The sequence below is a fragment of the Gastrolobium bilobum genome, unplaced genomic scaffold (genome assembly GCF_033153095.1).
Source record: "Gastrolobium bilobum isolate Gb01-03AN ecotype WA unplaced genomic scaffold, APGP_CSIRO_Gbil_v1 utg12305, whole genome shotgun sequence".
Lineage (NCBI taxonomy): Eukaryota > Viridiplantae > Streptophyta > Magnoliopsida > Fabales > Fabaceae > Gastrolobium > Gastrolobium bilobum.
This window is the reverse complement of record NW_026897743.1, coordinates 233148-253608: the sequence shown is the minus strand read 5'-3', so window position 1 is coordinate 253608 and position 20461 is coordinate 233148. Positions and strand designations below refer to the sequence as shown.

At 33.1% G+C, this 20461-nt stretch overlaps 2 protein-coding genes across 7 annotated transcripts; one reads left to right on the top strand and one right to left on the bottom strand.

Moving 5' to 3' along the window:
• Positions 1 to 306: 306 nt before the first annotated feature.
• On the top strand, positions 307 to 7736 carry LOC133309699 (probable ADP-ribosylation factor GTPase-activating protein AGD14). 4 transcript variants are annotated; one of them, XM_061510490.1, is made up of 15 exons: positions 307 to 494; positions 821 to 931; positions 2385 to 2446; positions 2929 to 3016; positions 3120 to 3181; positions 3258 to 3354; positions 3522 to 3905; positions 4387 to 4705; positions 4791 to 5029; positions 5154 to 5318; positions 5417 to 5521; positions 5778 to 5861; positions 6400 to 6571; positions 6662 to 6707; positions 7109 to 7736. In XM_061510490.1, exons 2-15 carry the CDS (start codon positions 833 to 835, stop codon positions 7239 to 7241), a joined length of 2055 nt encoding a protein of 684 aa, XP_061366474.1. In that variant the 5' UTR covers positions 307 to 494; positions 821 to 832; the 3' UTR covers positions 7242 to 7736. The 4 variants fall into 4 exon arrangements, with proteins under 4 accessions (XP_061366474.1, XP_061366475.1, XP_061366477.1 ...); XM_061510491.1 differs by having other exon boundaries at positions 307 to 498; positions 823 to 931; XM_061510493.1 differs by lacking the exons at positions 6662 to 6707; positions 7109 to 7736 and having other exon boundaries at positions 5778 to 5884; positions 6400 to 6535.
• An 857-nt stretch (positions 7737 to 8593) lies between these two features.
• On the bottom strand, positions 8594 to 15751 carry LOC133309700 (uncharacterized). Of its 3 annotated transcripts, XM_061510495.1 has the most exons (13): positions 15404 to 15751; positions 13191 to 13493; positions 12409 to 12482; positions 12087 to 12246; positions 11832 to 11856; positions 11651 to 11740; positions 11085 to 11256; positions 10926 to 10999; positions 10541 to 10610; positions 10007 to 10078; positions 9797 to 9930; positions 9180 to 9253; positions 8594 to 9003 (listed from the first exon to the last, which is right to left on the bottom strand). In XM_061510495.1, the coding sequence occupies exons 2-13, from the start codon at positions 13390 to 13392 to the stop codon at positions 8948 to 8950; spliced, it is 1203 nt and encodes a 400-aa protein (XP_061366479.1). In that variant the 5' UTR covers positions 13393 to 13493; positions 15404 to 15751; the 3' UTR covers positions 8594 to 8947. The 3 variants fall into 3 exon arrangements, with proteins under 3 accessions (XP_061366479.1, XP_061366480.1, XP_061366478.1); XM_061510496.1 differs by lacking the exon at positions 9180 to 9253; XM_061510494.1 differs by lacking the exons at positions 8594 to 9003; positions 9180 to 9253 and having other exon boundaries at positions 9265 to 9930.
• Positions 15752 to 20461: the final 4710 nt, after the last annotated feature.

The window sequence follows — 20461 nt, the reverse complement described above, 5'->3', positions numbered from 1 at the left end:
GTTATATTAAATAACATATGAGAATATTAATTTTCAACTTTTATCTTGATGTGATAAAGAAAAAAAAATTGCAAATAAAAATAGAAATATATTTTCTATTATTATATATATTATTCAATTTATTAGCAAGTTGACAATTTTAAAAATCAATTTGTATAAACAACTTTTTTTTTGAAAATCAAAATAACAAATATAACATTTTTTTGAAAATCAAAATGTATATTTACACTTCATCAACCTGAAATTTTACACTCATTTCGTCCTCATTATTTTTTATTACCTTCAACGAGTTTGGCAGCTAAAACCTCTCTTCGCTGTCTGAGCTGTACAAATCGTCATAACATTACCAAACTCAGAAAGTTCTCTGACTCTCTCTCTCTCTCTCTCTCAATCTGCTTTTTTTTTGGTGGTTTCAGTTTCAGTTTCAGTTTCAGTTGTGTATGATCTCTCTCTCTCTCTTGAATTGAAGTTGAAGACTCCAACTGTTTCTTCTGGTCAGTTCCCAATCGCATTTCTTCAACTTCTTAGGGTTCACTTCACAACATCATCATCATCATCATCTTCTTCTTCTTCTTCAGATCTGCTGTTTTCAGTTTTCCGTTCACTTTACCGCGCAAATTTGTTGCCTAAGAAATCCATGATCTAATCCTTTTTCTTTCTCTTTCTATGTATATTTTTAGATGCGTGATTTTTTTGACTTGAACTTGACTCGCTCGCATGCGATTTTTTGTTTCCTTCTCTAGCTTTCGGCGCAAACGAATTGCGAATTTGTTAATTGTTATGTTATGATTCTGATTGACGTTTCTAGTTTGAAGTGCAGAGGCTAGTGTAGATGGCGAGTCGGCTGAAGGAAGATGAGAAGAACGAACGCGTGATTCGAGGTCTTCTCAAGCTTGAACCGAATCGCAGATGCATAAACTGCAACAGTCTGGTAAGATTGATCAAATTACTGCGAGTAAGATTTGATGCCCTAGGCTCATTCATGTTAGATTGGCCTTGCTTCTTTGAGCATTTAAATGTAACTTTAGAAGGACTCGTACTAACTTAGTAGAAAGAAAGTAGAAACATAATGGTTGGGCCACACAAGTAATTCATGGCAGCTTGGAAGGAAGAACATTGAAATTATAACATACAATCTTTTTTCCCCTTGTTTATGCTCGAATTGAATGTATTATAGAGTGCGTGGCAGTTGCGAGCACAAACAGTATGATATGACTTTGACCTGTTTATGGCATGTGAACTAACATAGTCTTTCATTTACGAGTAAATGGTTGAAAATTGGAGTTTGGGATTAGATACGTATTTTTTTTATAATGTGAGTTTTTACTTGATTATAAACATAATCTCTGCGCGCATAGGATATTTATATTAGATTTTGGGAATGCGTCCCTTTACGGCTAGCTGCTAGCAAAACAACAGGTTACATATCACCTTCAAAATTCATGTATCTGTGTTGGGCAACTTGGGCTTTCCTGTTCTGTCATTTGAAACTAATATTAACTATGTTGACTGAGCATTTCAGAATCAAAATGAGTTAAATAAATCTCTTCATCCAATGAACAGGAATAGAAATATTTCTTACACGAGCAGTCATTAAATTTCTAGGGTTTGTATTTCATTTTTCACTAATTTACAAGGCCTATGGGGAAGGTTTAAAATCTCTAGAGCACATTGGGAGATGTGTATACCACTCCTCCCCATTAAACTCCGACTGGCGAGGATAGGAGTGCGGACAATCTTTATACACGATCTTACCCTTGCATATTTGCAAAGTGATTGTTTCCCGAATTCGAACACGTGACCTTTCAATCACAAAACAGTTTTATCACTTTCTGTATATATAGTTTAAAATTGAATATTAAGTTATTTAAGTATGTTTTTAAGTTGTGCGGTCCTTTGATTTAAGACTGATATGATTAAATAGCAAGGGTTTGATAGATTTTTAGTTAATTCCATTGGGGTGTTTGAGGGTGTAAACCTCGTCAATTATACAGATTCTGTGTCACCCATGGGCTGCGGCAGATAGATCTTATTTCATCCTTGTCAGGAATATCAATATTTCCATTTGTATATAATGTCAGGGCTGTAGCCTACAGACTACTAAAATCGCAAGGACAATAACATCGCCCATCACCTATTGATCATTCTCTAAATACCATGCAAAAACTGGATCATACTGAAGAGATAAATATGAATCTTTGCTTGAATTCTTTTCATAGGCATATTTATAATCATTCTGTAGACTTCGATTTAAGTGTTAATTTTTACTAGCTTTTAGAGCTTTCTGATTGCGTTCTTCTGAACCTAGCATGGAAATTATTGCATTTGATATTGTGAGTTGTGGAAGGTCTGTTTCATTGATTATTTTCTTTCTCTTTTGGAAGGGACCACAATATGTGTGCACAAATTTCTGGACGTTTGTTTGCACTAACTGTAGTGGAATACAGTAAGTCCTTACAAGATTTTTGCTTATCGTAGTATCTACATATCCAAACTGTGATTCGAGTTGAATACATGTTTTTATGGTTCATGGCCTGCTTTACTGAGCAGTATTGCTGATTTTAGTAGACTGAATTTTCCATTTTGTTTGTTTTTTTTTACATGTTTTGCTTATGAACTTCTACTCAAAGATGAAGCTTGAAATGTCTTTATACTGTAAATTGGGTACTTTCTGTGTATTGTTTTAGTGTTGTTTGTAATGGATTGGAGTTTCTAAAATATATAACTACCAAAATCTGATTTTCCTTTGGCAGAGAATAAATCTCAAATAAGTCCAATAATGTGCATGCTCTCATAGGCCTTGTGTGTAGAAAGTAGAAACTGTATTTTGTTTAATATATATTGTGCTGTACTGGAATAGTACAATAGCATTTCATTTCTACTGCACACTTTTCTTTGAAAGTCAACTGCTTTTGTGGTAATTTACAGCCGGGAATTTACGCATCGAGTAAAATCAGTTTCAATGTCTAAATTTACTTCACAAGAAGTTAGTGCACTTCAAGAAGGAGGAAATCAGGTATAGATGCCTGTTTGTGCTAAAACTTGTGCTTGATATCTCTTCAGTCTGACTGATGTTGTATATATCTTAAGTTGATTTATGCTTTATCTAATACTTGCAGCGTGCAAAAGAAATTTATTTTAAAGAATGGGATGCACAACGTCAGTCTTTCCCTGATAGCAGGTAACTACTTGTAAATATTTATGTATAATTGCAAGGTGCATTATGGATTTATTCTGATTAGCATATTTGGTACCAGTAATGTTGACAGGCTCCGAGACTTTATTAAGCATGTTTATGTGGATAGAAGATTCACTGGAGAGAGGACCTCTGACAAACCACCAAGAACAAAGGCTGTAAGATGTCCATTATCTCTTTTCGGATTCAGTGTTTTAAATATATATTTCAGTTTGTTACAAGTTCAATTTCAACTTGTACACTATTATTTTTCCTTTAGAATTGCTTGAATCTATCAGCTAAATCTAACTCTCCAGCCTCTTCTCTTATGTTGCATGTTATACAGGGTGACAAAGATGATTTCTATGAAAACAGGAAATCTGAGGCATATCAGGGAGGATCTAAAAGCCCTCCATATGAGGACACATATGAACGCCGTTATAGTGGGTCTAGTCCAGGTGGAAGAAGTCCTGGATATGATCAAGAAAGTAGGCAATATGGTGATTATAAGAGAAGTCCTGGTCGTCCTCCAATAATCAATGATTGGCGTCGTGAAGACCGAAGAGTGGAAAGCCAATCTCCTGAACGAGCCAAAGATCTGGGTTCTTCAAGCCCACCTGTGGTTCGACCTGTTAGAGATATTTTGGGAGAAAATGTAGTACCTCTTCGGATAAGTGAACCCCCCAAACCGAACAGTGGAAGGGCTGCTGATGGCTCAGCACTGACACAGGTGAAATTATTATTAATGATGTTCCATATGGTTCAACCATCTGGGCCTGAATCTTAATGCTACATATTTATCTGTTTTATGTTTATTTTTGTTGCTAAGCTATAACAAATTCGTTATGTTTTGTCAGTCAAAGCTGATATTTTCACTGTTATTTCAAAGATTTTTTTTTTGGGTTTAACAAACTGTTTTTAGTTTGCTGGTGAATTTATTTTTATCTGTGTTTCAAGCTTTTCTGTAAGCGTCGGATGAACAATGGGAATGTAGTCAATCTATAATTGGCATGAACACTAACTGTTCATCCGAGTTCCTCATTAATTTTCTTTGAGATGTAGCTCAGTGTTTACAGTTTTGTTTAGCATGAATTGTTTTGACAGACCTCTCCCTTGAAGTCCCTTCACCCCTTTTAGTTTAGTAAGGTAGACGAACTTGACTTGATTTTGAGTACAAATTATATAACAATAACTGACTGTTTAAAATTTAGAGAACTGCATCTTCCAGTAGCTTGGCATCCAGCAATGGGAACCCTGTAGATGTTAAGCTTGAGACTACTAAGAGCCTTATTGATTTCGATGCTGATCCTGAACTTCCTGTTGCTCCAACAATTCCTCAAGCCGTACATGCAACTGTGCCTCAACCTGTTGTGCAGCCAACGAAATCCAGTGATGACAATTGGGCCTCTTTTGATGTTGCTTCTGAGGCAAAAACAACTCCTAGCCCCTCAAATTTAAATCCACTTGAATCTGTGCTGTCCCAATTGTCTGTGCCATCATCTTTACCTGCTCATGTTTCTGGAGTTCAAGGTGACCTGCGTGTTGCAACAGCTATTCCTTTTGGGCAGTAAGATAACGTTACCAAGAACTGATGGCTTTTCTGTTTTACCTGCAGGACCTATTGCAGCATCAACTCTTACTTCTGCTTCTGGAGCTGCAAGGGTTAGCGGTTTCTCAGCTTTCCCACCCAGTGGTACTTCAGTACAATCTCCTGGATTGACAACAGTATCGCCTCTTAATAATGCAGGACAGTGGTTCAGTCTACAGCATCAGCAACCGTTGTTCCCTGCTGCTGTTAGTCAGTCTACTGCTCAACAATTTACAGCACCAGTAGGTGGAGCTGTGAATAATCAGGTTTGGCTAATGAAATAGTCATTTTTTTTTTTTGGTAATTTGAAATAGTCATTTCATTCTCAAATGTTTGTCTGCCAGTTTCTGATGTAGAATTTTTTCACCCTTTCCTGGAAATATCTTGCAGCCATGGAATATGCCCTCTGTACCCATGTTACATGGGCATCCAAACACACCAATGCCACATGCATATCCACATGCCTCAAAGCCTGCCAATGAGACTATTGCCGGTGTTGTCTCACAACCTTACACTGTAGAAGTAAAACCAAGTGAAAGAAAAGAACTTCCTGAGGTATTCTGTACTCCTTATTATACTTCACAATCATCTACTTAATGTGCACACTTGCATGTGTACATTGTTGGTCTTACAGTTAGTTGTGATTAATGCAGGATTTGTTCACTGTAAAATACTCATCCTTCCCTGCTCCAGTTCGAGGTTGGCAAATGGGTCTTCCCCATGGCATGGCTATCTCAATGCAATATAATAATGTGGTGGTACTGTTACAATCCAGAATGATTAGCTTGCCAGATTGTCTTAGTATGTGTTTGGATTAGCTTATTTTGTGTTCAAAACAACTTATAATCAAAAGCTTACTGACTACTCAAGAGAGCTTTATTTATTATTTTTAAAAGAAAAAGGAAGAAAACTATCTTTTTCTCCAAAAACAATAAAACCAAACACATGCTAAATCTGTGGCTAGTACAATAGTGCGAGCATTTCTCTCATATAAATGTCTGCCCACTGTTACAGCCAGTGCCAAGTTTTTCACAGCCATCAAAGTCAATGAATCCATTTGATGTCAGCGGTGGACCAACCCGGGATCAAGCCCCAACTGTATGTGACTTTTGATTGAAAATGTTAGTGTGTAATATTGCCAATAGTAGTTCATATTTCTTGTCAATGTCTGGTGGATAATGCAGAGTATTATGTTAAACCATTAATATTTAATGTTGCTGATTAAGGATTTTGCTCTTCTTAAGTGCAGATTTGTGCAAGATAAATGATTGTTTAAATTTTGTCTGCTATTGAGTCATCAAATCATGTTTTATTTTTTAATTATTAGTTATTAAAGTGTACATTAAATTTTAATAACAACATATTGTGCAAATTAAATACTGAATTTTGCATCTTGCACTTAGCAGAACCATATCCATTAATAAGAAAAACATGTATCTGGCAAATGCTGGGAAATTGCTATCTGTTTTCTTTGTGATCCCCTCATATTGGAAAGGCTAGAACATTATTGAAGCATGACACGCTGACTTTCTAACATGTTAGATTCAAACTTAGTATATACCCTGCCTGTTTCTGTTGGGAACTAAAAAAGGATAATCTTGGTTGATTGTTTTCTGGTATTTTTCCTTGGACGCAGTTTCCTTCCATGTCATCCTTGCAGGGTGCCCTGCCTAGTGTACCTCCTTCTGGGGCAATGCACCCTTCAAGCCTGGGTAATCCATCACATGCCTGGACTCCACCCCCGTCATCATCATATGTATCATTCCTGCCTGCACAAGCACAAACTCATGCATCAGCATTGGGACCAAGTATTTTTCTACTTTTACTTTTTTCAACTTTGTTGTATGCCTAAGATCATTTGCTTTTTAGCTGTATCCTGAACCATGTAAAAATCTCAGGGGCATACGTGGGGCAACAAATGCCAACTAACATGCCAATGCCAAGGTAGAGTACTCTTTAATCATAATATTTATTTCTTGGATAGGTTGTTTCAGATTAGGTTGTTTACTTGCTCCTGGAAACTCATATTTTGGGTCTAATCCTTTGTCGACATTCCCTAGTTATGCTGCATAGCATGAACTTATATCATATAGTGTCAACACTTCATTCTTATAAAACCCACATTTTAGTGTCTCATTCCAAGGCTTCACCGGTGTTATTCCTTGTGTGGGCAGCTATTAGGTGCGATTACTGAGAACTGTTCTATCTGTCCTGGTTTTTGAAGTAATTGGGCCAGGGGCAATTTATTGCAGTTATATTATATGGATAAACTCGATGATTATGATCGTTGGTTGTTATTCTGCATTACTTAACTTGCCACTTAGATATTTTAACTGAATGCGTAGGCAAGACGTCGGGAATTTTGGTACTGGGGGAGCTATTTTCGGCTTGTCAAATCCAGATCAGCAGCTGACTAATAGGATGTCAACTGCTCCCAGCCCTAACCCCTCCCCTGCAGGAGGCAACCCATTTGGATAATTTTGATGAATTTTCCACCGTACTTGAAAAGAGTACTAGTCAAGCATCAACTTGTTGCTCCCTGTACAAATATGTGTAAGTTTCGGTTTCTATTGCTTGCCAGTCGAAGTGATACACTCACGCATAGTGAGATATTTGTATTAACCCCTGGGTCGAAGTCAAATATTTGCTATTGGCAGTGTAAAATATGTATTGCTATAGGAATTGGGAAGACAAAATTTGCCCTCTTGTAAGTGGGGCGTTAGAGGACGGATGAATGAAGGGGATTGCAGAGAACGCTTCCAGGAGACTTTTTTTTATTATTAGTATAATTTTGGGTCCACCCATATGTTCATTTGTAGTGTAGATTGGGCTAATCTGTTGCCCCCTAGCTGTGTTCTTTTTTGGTTTTATTATATTGTATGATTTTGTGTAATCTCACAATTTTGGCAAGATCAATATTTTGTGCAAAGTACATGAAATCATCTTACTGCTACTATGGCCAAATTTTAGTTCCATGTTACTTCCTGTTTACTGAAATTAGGATGTGTGGTAGTTGTTTATTTTTCTTGTGTGGAACACTGTCAAGGGCATCCATCGAATGAATTGGTTTTCCTGGGTTAATTCTACTCATTAAAGTACATTCTCTTTACTCTTTACGGGGTTTTAATTTATTTATTTTTGGTATCGGAGTTTTAATTTCTAAGTCTCCGCATATTGTTCTTAATTTTTTAAAATTTTAAATTTGATTTGTTTTGAATCAACTATATATAATTTTTGCAATTTTAAATATTTTTTTAATTTGAAAATGTGTAATGCTTGATAGTTGACATAAAATGTCTTGTCAAACGTAATAATAATAATAACAATAATAAAGTCCCTATTATATTGTGCATTTTAAAGTTGTGTTGGTAAATAAAATGGAAAAAACTCTTGACACGGGCAAAATATTTGGTCCTACATTATTACAAAAATTAATAGTGGGTATTTTGTTTATTATTTTTATTAAGTTTGTAACTTGACCAGCATAAGCATTAAATTCGTTTGTTTGAAAATAATTTATCATCTACTAAGAAAAATTATCTGTTAAACTTTTAACAATAATATATATGAAAAAAGGAACATTAACTCGGTGTTTCATCAATTGTAACTTGGTAATCCATTTCTTACCTTATGTTGAGCATACGGTGATTCACTCACTCATGACAGGAGAATTAACAAGATATGCATTTAGTAATACGAGTAAAAATTAAAAATAGAATAAAATGATGGAATATAATTAGATTTTATATGCCTCTTGCAAGAAACCCAATGCATTGCCCTATTATTGCAATGAAGCTAGCAGCAAAAAACTATAATCATTGAAACTGATAAATTGACAAATTGTGAATGAAATTTCTGATGAGCATCCACTAAATGATTGTAAGTTACGTTATACTCTCAGTGATACATGAACAGGTAAAAGGTGTATATTTCTTTGTTCTATCCATTGAATGGAGTGAGAGGACTGTATAGCTTCATGTAATGATTCCAACAGTGTGTGTGCATTTGTGCCAGAACCATTGCTTCTGAATGAGAATTTCCTGTGTTGCAGTTGCAGTTCTTTTTTTCCTATCGGAGACAGCAGCAGCTGGAGGAGTCTATTACATATGCAGCAGATATATGGGGAAATTTGAAGATCTTAATCCTCACAATATCAAACCAGAAGAGGCATAAAAGGGAAGTTTTCATGTAGAATCAGTATATTTACTTTCCCATATGATTGGAGCTACCAGCATCCATACTGTGAAAAGATAAAAAGCTTCCTTTAATTGTATCTTTGCTCAAGAAATTACACAAAGTGTTATGTTAAATGTCTCTATCTGAGATTCATTATGCTTCGATAAAATTCAGATCTTCACGCTAGGCCTAATTTTACCAAAAAAGTTATTTCACAAAATTAAATAAATAAATACTTACAGTAAACACAAACTGCCAACCATTCATTCACTATTCTGACCCAAGAGCTGGTCCAGCCCACATCAATTGTCCATCTATAGAAGAATATAGGTATTACATAAAATTTTCACAAAATTTATGACTGCTCTTAAAGAAAGACAGAGTGAACATCTAATAAACTTGCTACTAGCACGTATAAAAAAGAAACTAGGGAAAAAAGGGGTTATGCTATGAGTGTGACAACATTTTGGGAGTGGTATTGCTGACAAATATAATAGCATAATAAAGTACTATGATCCATGATGATATTTTATGTCACACAAAGAATGCAACTTTTTCCGGGAGAGAGGCTCAAACCTAAAATTGGATTAGTCGGATCTGTTAGTATTTCGAACACCTGATGATATCTATCAAAAAAGAATTCATCTTCTAATTCTCTAAAACTTCAAGGGAATCACATTTATTGAGTTTGGTGGCATATATATTTTTGTATGTTGATTTGGCTATTAACAATAAGAAATGCAATGTGTTTCTTTTCTTTACCCCTTCCTTTATCTTTTTGGGTGACAAAGCAAAACAAGAAATCCAAGTAAATTGCGCATGACATGTTATGGGCCAATTTCAGGATGGGACCATACTTTCTCATAGAATGATGACTATTCCATCCAATCAATAGCATTGCAAAGTACATTGCTCCTGTTGCAAAAACAAAATGGAAGAAGCCATAACCATATGGAACATCATCTTCTGCAGGCGTATCACCCTTCCTGAACTGCAAGGATCAGTCAGATATGTATTAGAGAACCATATATTAAAATTTCAAGTTTAACTTAGATCCTGTAGCTTACCTGAAAGCATTTGGAATCTATGCCCGTGGAAAATGTTGCAATAACGATTGCTAGTATTGCAACAACAAAGCTCTGCCAACAGTCATTATCACAAGTTAACCAACAATAAAGAAAATAATGTGAGATCATGTATTTAAAAGTTTTAAGAAAATAAAATTACCAAGCCTTCAAAAAGAAAGTATAATGACACAAAAGCCAAAAACTAAAAATAAAAATAAAATCATGTCTTAAAGCGTGCTTAGCGGTTTTCATAATAGACATGAAATAATTATATTTTTCTGGGAACAGCATCATTTTGTCCTTAAGCTTTTTGGATGGATACATGCGCATGAAAATGGTAATAAGCATAGAACTGGACTAGGACTCACGATTTTGCATATTATACAAAAACAGCTAGGAAAAATATTATCAAGAAACAAGAGGCTAAAAAACATTATAGACAGAAATATTTCGAAGATTCACAACTATCATGTTTAAGAGAAATTAACAACACTAAGTTCAAGTTTCAGTTGAACATGAAATAATAAATATTACAATGATGTTTTGCCAGTCTGTTTTGCCTGCAGAGTGTGACTTTAAGATGCAGTTGTCTCCTGCTGGTTCACTACAAGCACAGACATGTTCTAAATCTCAAATTCAATGGAAATAAAGATAAAAAGTTAAGAGGAATATTAATCAATAAATGAACAAAAAAAAAAAAAACATTAGCAGCTACATGCATTGGCCAGCTATATCAATACAAGTCCAAAGGAATAAGCAAAGGGATTGTTCCAACTTAATCAGAGGTCTCGAGTTCGAGTTATTGAGAATGCAGTTGTGTTAAAACTTGGTAGGAAGAGTTTTGCAGCCCATGTGGTCCTACCCGGCTTGAATCGAATTACTCAAGAATAAAAATAAAAAATAAAATTGATAACTCTACCTTCTAATTGCACTCCAGCAAAGGAAGACAATATATAGCCCCATCAAGCCTGGACTTAGAATGCCAGCATTCACCTATTGAGAGAATGAAATTCCATATAAAGTTATGATGGAAGATAAAGTGAATTGAGCAAGCAAAACAACCGCAAATAGAAGTTACTTTTGGGTGCAGAGATACACTTGTCATGAGTTGGAGAAGTACTAAGGTCCAAGCAATGAAGAAAATGTTCAGGAGGCAAGATGGTTGTGGCGCATACCAAATGAACATCAAAATGATCCCCACCAAACAGATAAGATGTGAAGAACTTGCAAATAACACAATATGTATATGCCTGCACAGAAATTGAAGATTGATGTAACGTTGATTGTATAGGTATTTTTAAATTCGAAGTAAAACTTAAAAAACTAATTAAAATAGGAAAAATATTTAATAGAAAAATGTGTGTAATTAGTTCAGGTAAACTCTAAAAAGTAAATTAAAGAAATAGGAGTAGGGTTATATTTGCAAATTTTTTAAAATTCTTACAAACTACATTATGTACTTTGATATAACAACACATTAATCAATATCCAAGAACTACTGAACATGCCTTGCTAGAAAATTAAATGAAAAAAAAATAAAAATCAATTCTTAAAACTTATGTAGCTACAGTTATCTCAAGACAAATTGTTCATGCTCAGGGAAAGCCTATGTTTCTATTAGCTTGTTAACGGAAAAAATCATACCATCTTTGTGAATATTTTCCAGAGGCAAAAAAATCATTCAGCCATGTAATGAAGCGGATTATGCTTATAAGTTGAATTAGGAGGAAGACCCTGAAAAGGATAAAAGAGACAGTTAAAACAATCACAGATTAGTTTAAAGCAATGATATGGTTAAATAATTTAGAAGAGGTAAAATTTATACCCGGCACCAAAATGTGCAATCTCCCCTGCCCCAAAACAACAAAATTTGTCAGAGGCATGACAAAGGTAATATTAGTAACTTTTGTTAAAGAAATATAAAATCATTAATATAGTCTCGTGCCAAATTCATGATCACTTAATCATGTGAGCTCTGATACTATTTAAAGAATCAATTCAACCCAAAAGTTTAAATTGTTGATTGAAGCTACACTAGAATGCATTAATACTTGGAGGCTTATAGGCACAATTTACCAACCGTAGAGCTCAATCAACTCAGAAGGAAGTAAAAATGGGAAGATTGTCACAGCAACCCAGAGAATAATCTTCACTGACCACCATCCAGAGTGCCATGTATCTCTGGCTTGTTTCAATTTAGAAGTGCCAGCAGTTGACCAAAACATTATCATATAAAACATCTGATCAAGAATTAAGGTTCACCCGGCACAAATGAATATAAATACTGATTAATGATTAACATTAAGGCTTTGTTCTTCTTTCTTTTCTTTTCTACAGACCTTATTATACAAAGCCTTTACCAACTAGATTTCATGCTTATAATTGAAATTTGACAAGGATACAAAGCAACCCAAGCTCACTCGTAAAACACCATCTGCACCCAAATAGTCTTTTCCAAACTTGAATCCTTTTAACCCTGTGGATTCAATATGTTAGATTCTGATCTATTGCCATCATAAGAATGTGTTATGCTCAAACGGAGACATCTTTAGATTGGATGAAAAAAATTTAGGGTACATACATATGGTCAAATATGTGTTACTGTGTTAGGAAGAAAAATATTTCTATAATACAAGTCTAAAACAAGGAGAAAAATACTAAATGTTATAATGATGGGATTAGAAAGTTTAAACAATCAATTTAACCCAAAAACTTAAGTTGATTAATGTTTTATATTATATAATATACACTTCCTCACACGAGGCACTATTGGTACAATCCTTAGGCTCACCTCTCACAATATTTAATTATTTATTAATAGAATATGGATAGCGAAAATAGAATTTGTGACACCTTGATTACAAAGAGTCTTATATCATATAAAAAAATTAATTCAACCCAAAAATTTAAGCAGTTAGGTAAAGTGAAATTAGTAATTTTATGGGTAATACTTCTCTCATTTAACATAAAAGAAGTTTTTTTTCCTACACTAACAAGAAATGTGGAGCCCACAAGTTAAAAGAAAAATAAAAAAGAAAAGAAATTACAGGCACATCTTTTTATGTCTCTGTGACATGAGATGGTTATCTCCTACAGTTGGATAAAACAATTTCCCTAATTTTATATTATATATCATATTTTTCTGAAAGAAAGTTAAAAAATTCAAGGATTCAAGCAACCTTACCCTTCCGTTTTGTTAAAGCACCAAGGCTAGAAAGTTCATCACGTGCAGCCCATGCCAAGAGATTGGAGAATAAGAATATCAAGCCATAGGCATATCTTGCCATCAAAGGATTGGATGCATTTCGGAATTGACTGTACCATGAGGTATCCTTGCATGGTTCACAACTCTGGTTACTACAACTGTTGCTTTCCCCTGTCTCCATCTCTTTCTTCAACAAAGCAATGATGCTACGCACAGTGCATGAATGGATCACAGACAGAAGAAAATGGGCCTCACGCCACTAAGATCTTCTATTCTTTTAACCTGTACTATGCAACACATTAAAAGACTCAGCCATTGTCACGGGAAATTCATTACCTTCAACTAAGCCTCAAATGAAACAAGATTTATAATAACAACAATTAGCTTTCTTGGTGACTTCATATTCACGTAACAGAGAGAATAATAGTTATTTCAATTGGTCCTACCCATCGTAGATTTTTTTTTGGCCATGCTTTATCTTAAAATACCAACATAGACTAAAATTCTAAACCCCAAACTTTATAGGTATGCCTAACAAATTGTTAATATTTCCTTTTTCTTTGGCAACTAGTAGTAAAGTGACCATGATACTTGTCTCGGTTTCAATCCTCAGCGAACAAATTACCACTTAGCAAGAAAATAAGTTAATACCCCCCAAAAAAATATTCAATAGAACATTCCTTTGGTTCGACAAAGTCTTACCTTCTTCATGTGGAGGATGGTATGTTTCCCGAAAGCATTATTTAAAAATATAAACGCAGAATTTTGTCTGTTGCATTATATTATATGATTTAATGCTCATCAACAAAAAAATAAATTTCTACAGAGTAACGTTTTAAAAATATTTAATGATATTATTAAAAGTAAAAGAATTTAATTAATTACAATATGGTGTACTTTTATTGTTAATGATATAAAACTTTTTCTATAAAAATCAAGAGATTAATGTTTATCATATTATAAGATATAATTTTATTTCCGAATTACATAAAAATGTAAAGCCAATATGGAGTCTTCACCCATATGGAGTTATGTGAAGAGATAAGAGAGAAAGAAAAAACATGGACATCAACTTTTTTATGTGCGTATGAGATAAAATTATCTCGTATAACATGATAAACACTATCCCAAAAATCAATCAAATTAAAACTTTCTTTTAGTGGGTTTCAACTTTGTATTACCCAAAAGATGAACATTAGGAAGGCTTTTCAAACAAAAAGCACTCGCTAAAGTTTTTCATGAAATTTTCCCCTTTTCTCCTTTTTTCTATTTGTTGGAAAAAAGTGAAATAGCTTTTTTTTTTGGTATCCAAAGTGAAATAGCTTTATCACGTCGTTTGTTTTCGTAGTTCCGTGATTTTCCTTCCCAGTGGTAATATAATTTCAAAAAAAGAAAAAAAAGGAAGAAAGTGAAAATTACAAAATCACTTTTTTTTTATAAAAAAATATATTTTGAGCTTAACAACTGTTAACCATTTTAGTAATAATTAAATTCATAAGTTCACTAATTTTGCCAACATTTTAACACTCTTAATTTAAAAATAACTTACTTAATACTCATTTCAATTTTTTAAATAAAAAATAGCACAAGCAGGATGAATAAAGAAATTAAAATTTGTTTGTACCAAAAAAGCAGAAATTGAAAGATTTCTATGAAAATAAAGAAGAAGGGAAAAAGCAGAATTAAGTTATCAGTCCAACATCTTTTTTATTTTAAATAGAATAATTGGGTTGTGTGTAAAGTAGAGTGATTGGTTTTCTTTTACCCCAAAGTAAGCGTGCAAATTAGTTTCAAAAAAATAGAGAAGTAAGCGTCCAAATTGATTTTCTCGGCATACAAGGATTCAGTTGTTACTAACATACGTGATATGATATATATATATATATATATATATATATATATATATATATGGGTGTGTGTGTAAAAGTTACAAACTATAATTTAAATAAATTAATAATTCAGAGAATGATGAAATGATTCAATTGAACACAACAGCAGAATACATGCCAAAAATTAATGAAAGACAAAACAAAAACAGATAAAAATTATATAAGAAAGCATTCACAAAGCATAATGGTAAGAATGAAACCTAGTAGTAGCAATACATATTTCATAGACAAATCATGAGAATCATGAGTTGATAGAAACGCCAAGAATCAAACAAATCAACGAATGTAACATGTAAGCAGTACCTGTGTGAGACGAAGATCAAAGCATTGGAGAAGAGAAGAAGAAGACGGAGATCAATAACTGTAAGATCAGAACATTCTCTCTCTCTCTCTCTCTGGATCTCTCTCCAAATTTGAGATAAACAACAACAACAAAAAAACACACAGAATTGTTGCTATGTTTGTAGCTTTTTTATATGCTTTTAGCTGTTTAAAAAATGATTGAGATCAGAAACACTTAAGAGACAGAGACATATAGAGACGTTGCTTTTCGGTGTTTTTTCCTTAGCTTTTTGCTTCTTTTTCCCCTCCCTCAGCTTAAGCTTCATGCACTTTTTTTCCCTTCCACGCTGTTATACCTTTTAAGCTAACTGTTTTTCCCCAACACAACTCCCTTACATTGAGTACACGGTATTTACACAAATATATATATATATATATATATATATATATATATATATATATATGGGATTTGTATTTATCGTCATTTAATATGACACAATAAACTTTTCTACACACAACATTTTGTGGGGCCACACTTTTTGAAAAAAGAGAGAGAAAAAAAGAAATTATGGCACGCAAAACGAATCTCTATAACATTAGACAATCACTTTTCCTACAACATAACTCTTATAAAACCATATATATATATATATATATATATATATATATATATATGGGTCAGGATCATTTTACACCAGTGTTTACACTCTTAATCTTGTCCACTGATCCCACTTATATCTAAGGGCTCAAAAATCTTAGTAATATAAGCCATTGGATACAAGTGAATCAATGGTCAAGATTGAGTGTAAGACTTCTAATTCTTACACTGGTGTAAGAATATCCTGCCCCTATATATATATATATATATATATATATATATATATATATATATATATATATATATATATATATATATATATATACGAGGCAGGATTCTTTGACATGTCAAATTTGAAATTTGACACTTTATCTGAGAGCCGTTACATAAAAAAAGATCAATGGTGTCACATGTTTACAAATCAGAGTCGTTGATCTTTTTTGATCTAACGACTCTCAGATGAGGTGTCAAATTATCATAACACATATATATATATATATATATATATATATATATATATATATATATATAGATAGGGAAAAATATTTCTCAAACAGCTTGAGATAAGTTTATCTCCGGCTACCCCAAAACTACGTCGTTTTGTTTATTTATTTCCTTATATTAATTGATTCACCTTTGAATGGTTATGATTCTCTTTTTCTCTCTCTTCCTTTATCACCATTGATCCATATTTGTACGGTTATGATTTAGTAGCCGAAGATAAAATTATCCCAAGCAGCTTGAGAAACGATAAGCTCATATATATATATATATATATATATATATATATATATATATATATAGGACAGGATATTCTTACACCGATGTAAGAGTTAGAAGTCTTACACTCAATCTTGATCATTGATCCACTTGTATTCAATGGCTTACGTTAATAAAAATTAGAGCCCTTAGATATAAGTGGGATCAACGGACAAGATTAAGAGTGTAACTTACACTGGTGTAAAATGATCCTGACCCATATATATATATATATATATATATATATATATATATAGTTTTTATTGTTTATTTATAATAAATATTACTTTATTTTTTTTATACTAATGCTAATTACTTCTTTGAGGCGAGTAGACTTCTCGAGTATTCCCATAAACTTTTACTCTTTGAACCGATTATTCAACTAACCCTGATTATAGAGCAAGTCGAGTATTACTTTATTTTTTGTATATTTATATTTTGATTATGTTATATAACCTCAAATGTGAAATAATTTTTAAGGGTTGATTCTCATCTTTTTCTCTTATAAATAAACTTTTTTTTTTTTACTTTTTTATATTTTTAATTCAATGGTACGTAGTACCATGACAAGAATTTTTTGTCAATATTTTTTGAATGATTTGATAAGCAGTCATTTGATTAAATGTAAAGAAATGAATCCCTGTTATTATAGGAAGACAAATTTAGAAGTAACAGCTAGTTCGCATGCTGCAAGAGCAAAGAGTGGTTGGTGGTTTTCATGATAATGATCATAATAATCATGTCACCATCCAGGCGTTAAATGAGTGTAACACGCCACTAAGTTTATGACTGGTTTCATGCTTGATATGATTATATTGTTGGTTGTAGTAGTAATAATAATAATATTAATATGGGTTTTTTACATTGTCATATTATACTATATGGCTATTGACGTTGGCATAAGGTTGTTCAGATTTTATTTTATTTTTTTCATTATGACTTATCAATTTTATGAATGTCAATCTTTTCTTTGTAATGAATAATGTTAAATATCTTGGCCTTTTTATTAATTACAGGGGATCAGGAAATAATATTTAGCGAATATAATTTTAAGAAAGTGGTCCCTTTAATTTTAAGCTTTATATATACTTATAAATTCTTATACATTTCTACTCATTTTTTTTTTCTTTCACATGATAATATCAAATACAATTTTGTTTCGTCCATTAATAGTTTTAGTGCTGTACGTAAATTAGGCATGATCCAATGTTCTGAAGAAAAGATTCCTTATAACTAGTGGGTTTCTGCACTGAAAACACATTGTCCGTCCATTATTGTTTGATGTTCTTAAAGGAAAATAAATGGTGGTCCATTTGGTGCAATTTGCAAGTGAACAGAGTCTTTTGGTTTCTTACGCACACATAAACATCGAAAGGAATAGCAAAAAGGAGTTTTATGCTTCTTCTCAACGCTCGGATTCTGACCATAGAAAAACTGAAAAATGCAATTAGAGATAAGGATTCTAAAAGGAAGACATTTCTTAAAAAGGACCTAATCACGATGCTCGTAGCATGTCAATTATAATTTCAAATGAATAATTAAAATTGAATTTGATTAATGCATGGTCCACCACACTTGGGTTTGTAAACGTGATTTATTTGCCAAAAATAATAAAGCAACCAAGGAGTTTATTATAAAAAGGGGTGAAGCAGATACGAATAACGTGTACATATTAAGTCCACGTAAAAGTAGGGGTATAAGTGAGTCGGGCTAATTTACAGGAACATTCGGTCTAGCTTATATTAGGTCAAACTCGACCTATTACATATAATTAAATAGAACATGCCCGGTTTTAAAAAAAAACCTATTTAAAAAGCAATTCTTAGACTTTTTTTACAGGTCAGCCTATATTATATTATTTATTTAAAATTAAATGATATAATATTATTCACAGTAGTATCAAATAGTGATAGTTCAGTTGGTGGATATGAGCTGAGTAAGTGATTGAAGGACCTAGGTTTGATCCCCACCAATATTACCTTTGGGAGTGACATAAGATTTGTATCAATCTCTACAGTAGCATCAGAATCAACATTTAGTGCTAAAGGAAGAGTTATTGATACTTATCGTTTTAGCTTGCCTGAAGATACCATCCAAGTTTTAATATATGGTTGAGATTGGCTACGTAATAAGTATTGCTTGAAGAAAAGCAGAAGGTATAAAAATATTTTTTATTTTTTTTTCTTTATATTCTTTAATCTTGATTTTTGTTTTCTATATTTACAAATTGTTTGCCAACTTATGTAACCTTGGAATTGTATTTGCAGGGGAAAGAAGATGATGAGAAATTTTTGGCTACTACAAACATCATGAATGATGTATTTGTTGGATTCATGCAGTTATTTTAATTTACATAGTATGTATTAATTTGTTGGATTTGATAAAATATATGTTATTTAGTTTGGACATTTTACTTTTGAAATTGACTTAAATGCATATTGTGATAAGTTGTTGGTATGATTCATGGTTTTGTTTGAATGTTGAAATTGTGATTTTTATTTTAACAACAGAATTTGAGTATTTTGTAAAGTTGATTCACTTGAAAGAAAAAGGTATTTAAAATATTATTGAATTGTGTAAATAATCTGTACAAAGAGGTCTCTATTTATAGAGAATGAAAAACCTAATACTTGACATAATGGGCTTGGCCCAATACAACAAATAATAATAATTAAATAACCAATATTTACAACACTCCCCCTCAAGCTGAGGAATGGATATTTATCATTCTCAGCTTGCTAGTAAGTTCTTGAGATCTGTCTGGAGGAAGTCCCTTTGTTAATAGATCAGCCAATTGATGCCCAATGGGAATGTATGGAGTGGTAATCAACCCGCTATCAAGTTTCTCTTTGATGAAATGGCAGTCGATCTCAATATGTTTAGTCCGATCATGTTGAACCAGATTATGAGCTATACAAATAGTGGATTTATTGTCACATAGCAGCTTCATAAGTCCCTCACATTTTATTTTGAGATCATCAAGTACAATTTTCAGCCACAGTAACTCACAAATGCCTTGAGCCATAGCTCGAAATTCAGCTTCTGCACTTGATCTGGCAACCACATCTTGTTTCTTACTTCTCCATGTCACTAAGTTATCACAGAGAAACATGCAATAACCAGTGGTAGATCGACGGTCAGTCACGGATCCAACATAATCAGCATCAGTGTAGACTTCTAAAGAGAGATTGCCATCACGTCGGAATAACAATCCTTTACCAGGAGTAGCTTTAAGATACTGAAGAATTCTCTCTACTACCTGCATGTGTTTCTCCTTTGGATCGTGCATAAACTGACTGACAACACTAACAGCATAAGCTAGGTCTGGTCTAGTATGAGCCAGATATATCAATTTTCCAACTAGCCGTTGATATTGTCCTTTATCAACTGGATGATTCTCCTCTTCGTAGCCTATCTTGTGATTCTGCTCAATAGGAGTATTAGAGGGTTTACACCCGAGCTTTCCTGTTTCTTTGAGAAGATCAAGAACATATTTCCTCTGGCTGATAAAAATTTCTTTGCTTGAATGAGCTACTTCTATCCCTAGGAAATATCTCAGTTTCCCAAGGTCTTTGACTTCAAACTCAGAGGTAAGTCGTGTTTGCAGAATCCGTCTCTCCATAAAATCATCACTTGTGATAATAATATCATCAACATATACAAGGAGCACAGTAAGCTTCCCATTTTGGGAGTGCTTGAAGAAAATAGTGTGATCTCCTTGA

Excerpts from the sequence above, each read along its gene's own strand:
- LOC133309700 (XM_061510494.1), bottom strand. The coding sequence starts at position 13,392 with ATGGAGACAGGGGAAAGCAACAGTTGTAGTAACCAGAGTTGTGAACCA. Across the intron at positions 12,483-13,190 it reads TGCTTTAACAAAACGGAAGG|GGTTAAAAGGATTCAAGTTT; the intron begins GTAAGGTTGCTT and ends TTGAATCCACAG. Across the intron at positions 10,079-10,540 it reads CAGACTGGCAAAACATCATT|AGCTTTGTTGTTGCAATACT; the intron begins GTAATATTTATT and ends GACTGTTGGCAG.
- LOC133309699 (XM_061510490.1), top strand. The coding sequence starts at position 833 with ATGGCGAGTCGGCTGAAGGAAGATGAGAAGAACGAACGCGTGATTCGA. Across the intron at positions 932-2,384 it reads GCATAAACTGCAACAGTCTG|GGACCACAATATGTGTGCAC; the intron begins GTAAGATTGATC and ends CTCTTTTGGAAG. Across the intron at positions 4,706-4,790 it reads TCATGTTTCTGGAGTTCAAG|GACCTATTGCAGCATCAACT; the intron begins GTGACCTGCGTG and ends TTTTACCTGCAG.